This window comes from Natrix helvetica, assembly GCF_964273705.1.
Source record: "Natrix helvetica genome assembly, chromosome: 2".
Lineage (NCBI taxonomy): Eukaryota > Metazoa > Chordata > Lepidosauria > Squamata > Natricidae > Natrix > Natrix helvetica.
This window is the reverse complement of record NC_138552.1, coordinates 60,135,669-60,141,918: the sequence shown is the minus strand read 5'-3', so window position 1 is coordinate 60,141,918 and position 6,250 is coordinate 60,135,669. Positions and strand designations below refer to the sequence as shown.

At 40.1% G+C, this 6,250-nt stretch overlaps 1 protein-coding gene across 1 annotated transcript in view; it reads left to right on the top strand.

The window, feature by feature from the left end:
• Nucleotides 1-1,219: 1,219 nt before the first annotated feature.
• FBN2 (fibrillin 2) overlaps nt 1,220-6,250 on the top strand; it is a 148,443-nt gene continuing 143,412 nt past the window's right edge. The window contains exons 1-2 of the mRNA XM_081940241.1: nt 1,220-1,450; nt 3,925-4,007. Coding sequence (XP_081796367.1) covers nt 1,221-1,450; nt 3,925-4,007 — 313 coding nt within the window. The 5' untranslated portion in view covers nt 1,220. The remainder of the gene's footprint in view (nt 1,451-3,924; nt 4,008-6,250) is intronic.

Sequence of the window (6,250 nt, the reverse complement as noted above, 5' to 3'; positions counted from 1 at the left end):
TTTCTTCCAAACCCAGGAAGTGAAGGGCAACACCAAGTTTTACTGGCAATCAATCCGATCCGTCTTTTTGTTTTTTTTGCTTTTATGGCAGTTGCTCTCCGAGGGTCTACAAAAATTGCGATAGGAAGCGGTGGCAACGGGCGAAAGCCTCTTTTTAGCTCCTTCGTTGGGTACAAAACGAGGATGCCAAGAGCCGTCGGAGAAGGTACCACGCCGCGGTACTCCTGGGACGTAGAGACTGACTGACTGGCGCCCACCTCCTCCTCCGCCAGTCTTCTCCAGCGCCCCCTTCCAACTTCCCGGCCTCAGCTCCTTCTCTCGCATCCCGGTTTCCAAAACTTTCCCCCCTCCTTTCAGCCAATTACCAGCGCCGCGCGGGCTTTCCTTTTCCATCCTCCGCCCCCACCCGACTCTCGGCGCCCCCTTGGCTCAGCCTCCCTCCCACCTCCAGTGGGCTCCTTTCCCACGTGTTTGGCGCGCCGCTGCTGCTCTCCACTGACAGGCAGGCAATCGCCTCCCCCTTGCCCTTTCTTTCCTCCCTCGCCCAGTCGCGCTTTCCTCCTCCCCTCATTCTTCTTTCCGTACACCGGATCGCCGCCTTTCCTCGCTCCTGGGGCGGCAGCAGCGTAGCAAGGAGTTCCTGACTTTTTTTTGTTTCTTTTTTTTTTTTTTTTTTGTCGCTGGGTTCGCCGCCCGGGTGAACTTGGCTCGTGTCTGCTGTGGTTATTAGTAACTTTAATGTTTTATTTTTGAGGCGGACAATTCTCTTTATTTTTTTTCTTTCTTTGCAAAGAGTAGTTTTGGCTCACCGAGGATTCTTTTCAGTTAGTGTAAAACTGGTTCAGACAAGGTTTCCCGCCCTCCTGCCTTTCCCCCTTTCCCCCCCAACGGTTCCCCCGAAAGAAACTGGAAGCCTCACTTGTTGCTCTATTTTTTTCCTTTGGTGGTGGTGGGGGGGTTGAAATTGGCGCGCTTTCCAGTTGCTCAGGACGAAAAAGGGGGAAGGAGGGAGTGAGAAAGATGTACCGCGGAAGGCGAGCAGCAGTCCCCTTGACCGCCGCGACCCGCAAGGCGTCTCGCTGAGGGGGCGGAGGGCCAGCAGCAGGAGCGTCGCTCGCTTCGCCGAGGAGGGCAGCGGGCGAGAGAGGAGCAGCAGCGGGCGCTCCCCTAGGAACAAGTCGGACTCAGTGCCGACACCTCAGGAATTCCTGCCGTCCGCGATGGGGAGACGGCGGGCGCTTTGCCTGCAGCCTTATTTCCTTTGGCTGGGGTGTGTGGCGCTCTGGGCGCATGGATCCTCTGGGCAGCAGCGGCAGGGTCGTCCGGCGGAGGGTGCGGATACTAGCCGCTACTCTATCTTGGGGAGCCTGGAAGGAGGCACAGCGTCCGCCGCAGCCGCAGCCGCCGCCAACCGTGTCCGCAGGAGAGGCCAGCAGGACACGCTTAGGGGGTAGGAAAGCAACCTTTGCTCGCACCCACGTCCGCCACAGGTAGGCCTGTTTCCTGCAGACAGCAGTGGAAGGTAGTATAAACCTGCGCCTGGATGGGATCACTACAGACTGCAGGTAGGGGGTGGCATGCTGAAATGTGCCTTCCCAGGGATAAAATCAACTAATCCCTGAGCAAAGATAAGGAGGGGACTAGGACTGTAGTCTACCTACCCTTCTTGGCTCTGCTCTCCCTCTTCCACTTACTGTGACCCTCCATCTCTGAAAGGGTTGTCTGAAGTGGAACAATTCAGCCACAGGTTTTCTTCTTCAGCTGCTGTTTGGGGGAAAATAGGCCACATGACACACACAACAGCAATTATGTAGTTGACCACATCTTTTAAACTTAGATATGAACTGTATAGGCCTTTATTAATATCTGAAGGTAACTCACAGATGAAATGATGCTGTCATTTTTCTGCTTCTGTAACACCTATAACTAGCATCTTCCACCTTTAAGCATTATTCCACAATACCAATATCAAGATAGTGTAGGTACTAATTTTGTTCTTCCTTAAACAAAGGAGGTTGTGACATAGATTGTAGAATAGACAAACACTTTGTCTTTAATCCCTTATGGCCTTCATCTGTTTCTAAAACTTTTCTTAAACTTTGCATTTAAAGGCAGGTAATTCACCTGCTTGAAATACAATGAGCATCTTCATTCTTTAGCATATAAGCCTGTTGGCCATTGATCAAGTCTGTGTTTCAGGTGTATCCTCATTGACTAAAATGCCATTTCAAGATTGTGGTCTTTAAAGAGACAGCATACTATTTTACTCTGTGTCCTTAAAGACTAAAGCAGTCTTGAAATCTACCAGTAGTTACAGGCTTATAATCCATAAGTCTGTTTTGATGTCACATTTCTGCCAAATTATGTTTTTACTTCTAAACCCATTGTCTTTCTTTGATTTGATTATTAACCTTCTCAAGAACATGGCTAGGCCTACATGATACAGGAATGTCTATGTACCTAAGTACCTTAGCAACCTGTGTCCAAACAATTCATTTACCCACAAATAGCATCAAGTCTGGAGCAAAACCACATTGTTTAAAACACACTTCCACCTTGCTTCGCTAACAAATCTGTATGTCCAAAACTGGATTGTACTTAGGTTTTAAATAGTTAATTGTGGCAACACTTCTCTCAGTATTTGTGTGATTTCATGACAGAATCCTACAGCATTAAAAATAATTATTTTCTCTTTTATTTCACTGTTCCATAGAATTATATATAATAAGCGCAATTCCTTCTTTTAAAATTACTTAAGTAGAAAACTTGCTCGCAAGTTTAAATTGGAAGTTCTATATATAATTTCTTTTCCTTTATTCCTATTTGCTTGTTGTGTTCATTTTAATTGTGTTACAATAACTTCTTTATTTTACTTGTTTTCTCAGGTAAAATGCATCATATCTTAATATATTACTCCCTTTAAAACTTTTAGTCTAAATACTTGGCAGGTATCTCAGTTTTCCTTTTGAACACTGCAATATGTCATTTCCCATATTTATAATTGTTATTCCTTTTTAATTTTAATTTTGCTCCTTGTTGGAAACTTTTCATGTGTCTTGAGGGTCTGGTGTAAAACTAAAACAAAAAAATAACTCAGGGGGCCTTGGTGCTTTCTGAGCTTATTTTTTTCTTGCAGATGTTTCATTACCTAAACTAGGCAACATCATCAGTTACTTTTCTAAAAGCCAGTTGAAAACAACTGGCTTTTAAAAAACTAAACATATATAATATGATATCAGCAAGAGTACCAAATGTAGCAGATATTATCAAGTTTTAAAGGGTTTTGGTATAGTAAAGTTGAAGAATCATTTCAGTTAAATCTGACAAAGATACGTGCTTTTTCAAATTTAAGGGGAGAAACTTAAAAGTGCCACTATATAAAATGTGTGACAAATCCTTTCCATTTTAAGTCTTTGTAATGGCTTACTTGCATGCCAGTTTGATAGACGCTGTAATTCTTTCTCTTAAGATAGAAATGTTTTGTCAGATGTCTTTGATGTTCCACTCTTAATAAAAATAAAGTATGCATGGATTTGATCCATTCACAGAATAGTTTAAAATTGAAAGCATATTGCTCATCTCCCCCTACTTTTTTTTTTTTGCTAGAAGCAAGTTATTAATTTTTAAAATAATTAGTAGGAATATTTTTTTTAGAAATATAAAACCTACCTGAATTTGTCTGTCATTGCTATAGACCAGTGTTTCTCAACCTTGGCAACTTGAAGATGTCCGGACTTCAACTCCCAGAATTCCCCAGCCATGCTGGCTGGGGAATTCTGGGAGTTGAAGTCCGGACATCTTCAAGTTGCCAAGGTTGAGAAACACTGCTATAGACGACACCTCTTTTATTCTGTGGAGCAAATATTTGAATGCCTGTTCTAAATGACCTGTGTTTTTGTGTATGTATTTGTTTGCATGCAACAGACCAAATGTGTGTGGCTCCAGATTCCACTCCTACTGTTGCCCTGGATGGAAAACACTCCCTGGGGGAAATCAGTGTATTGTTCGTAAGTATTCTGGCTTCAGAGATTGCAATATTTATTTTTAGTAGACACTTATATTTAAACAAAAATATGAATTTATACTACAGTAGCTGAATTGCTAAATTTAGGCTTCAACTTTAAATTTAAGAAATAGCAATTGCTTGACAGTTTTAAAAGCAAAAATACGGCCAATATATACTAAAGTTCAAAAATAATTTGATAAAAAAACTCATTTATGAAATTCATAAATAATATAGTACGGTACATAAATGATATGTATTGTTTAGGATATTTGTATTTTTGCTGACCTTAAGTTATAATAGACTTAGATTAGATGTGATAAGTGTATTTTAATAGCTTATCAGTCTTGTTTGGCCAATATTATGTGACTACTTGGTAAAATGGTCTTGGTAAAATGGAATTTAGTTGTACTATGCCTGGGATTCACCAAGCTGGACCTCTACAATCTGTAGTTGAGATCATCTTTCAGCTCTAGAACATTTGAAAAATGATAAAAAGTATTGGGCAGAATATTTTTGATTTATTCTGGTTTTTCTATTTATCTGCTATCTATAGATAATATATAAATTATATCTATTTTGGGGTAAATTGAATTTTATTAGCAGTGAAATCCTATGTATGTTTATTTACAAGTAATTCTTATTAAATACAATAGGGCTTATGCCTGAGGGACAAACAATGGAGTATATTAAATTATGAACATGTGGTTGCTCTCCTTTTTTTAAAATAAATAAATAAACACAATGGATTGACTTAGATCAAGGCCATTGCATGGGTGGGGGAAGTTTTTCCCCATAGCCTTTACCTTTACTCTTCTCAAATACACAAAGATTAAAATCAAAGATTCCCTTGGTTCCAGTGAAACTTTTCACCTCTGTGTGCATACATACACAAATGTGAATTTTCAGAAATGTAGATTTTGAGAGGATTAGTCTTCTTTATATGGTGCTGGTTTTTGGTTGACGAATAAAAATCCCAAAAACATTTCTGTGCTACCCAATTAATACATTGTATAATTAGCCTGCTTTTATTGTTCGTTGTTGTGGTTATCAGAGAGGCCTACCAGTTATTCCACCCAATATAATAACAATTCATGAAGCAAATACTAAGCTTATATACTACCACAATCCTAATATTACCCTAAATCAAATAGCTAAAAATCACACATGTACAGTGAGGCATAAAACTCAACTAACCTTACAATGTCAATCAATAAAAGAGACTGATCATACAGGTCAGTGCAATGCCATATAACACTCTAATCTACTAAAAGTACTCTCCGTCTTAAATTATGTTCATCAGCTTGCATCCTACCACCGCGTTTTAGCTTCTCTGTCCCCTTCAGGCATCTGGATATGCTTTTTAAAAAAACTCCCAAAGATTCTTTTTCAAGAGGAAATGGACTTTCTTTGTGTTTTTCCTTGAAGACATTTCGCTTCTCATCCAAGAACCTCCTTGGATGAGAAGCGAAATGCTAACCTTTGGGTCAACCATGACCTGGATGACTGGGAATCTCCATAGACATTCAGAAGAAAGTGTTGAACACTAATTATCCAGAGTTTGTTTTCTAACAATAGTTATACCACCCAGAGTTGAGATAAAGGATGCCTCCCGGTTAATGAAATAAAAATAGAAAAATGAGGGAGATGGAACCTGATGGTTGCCAAGAAAACTATCTATGAGCATATGTATGCCTGTGAACGTTATATTCCAGGTATAGAAACAGATTCAAATCATTCATTCATTATGGTGACTTGTCTTTTTTTTTTTTTTTTTTGTGGCTTGGCATTGCCTTCTTCCTAAGGCTGAGAGAGAGTGACTGGCCCAAGGTCACCCAGCTGGCTTTGTCTAGAAGCAGGGACTAGAACTCATAGTCTACTGATTTCTAACCTGGCATTTCAACTACTACATCAACCTGGCTCTCAAGATAGATTTGAAGTACAGCTTTTCTACAAATGTCCATAATTTCTTTCCGCCAAAATACCACCCTTGCCAACTTGTTTGATGGCATTACTCTGCTTAATGTGGCTCTCATTGTCTATAGCATTTAATTAAAATATTTCTGTCTTAAGGATATTTTGAAATAAATCTCTTTGAACTAATAAATTTCTTTTGAAGAAGTAAAGAAAGAAATCAACTGTGAAAGAAAGGATGTATCTATAATATGTGTTCATTTATATATTACCTTAGCTCTGGTAGTTTATAGTTTGCAAAGGGGCAACTAAGGCAGAATTAAGATCTCATTT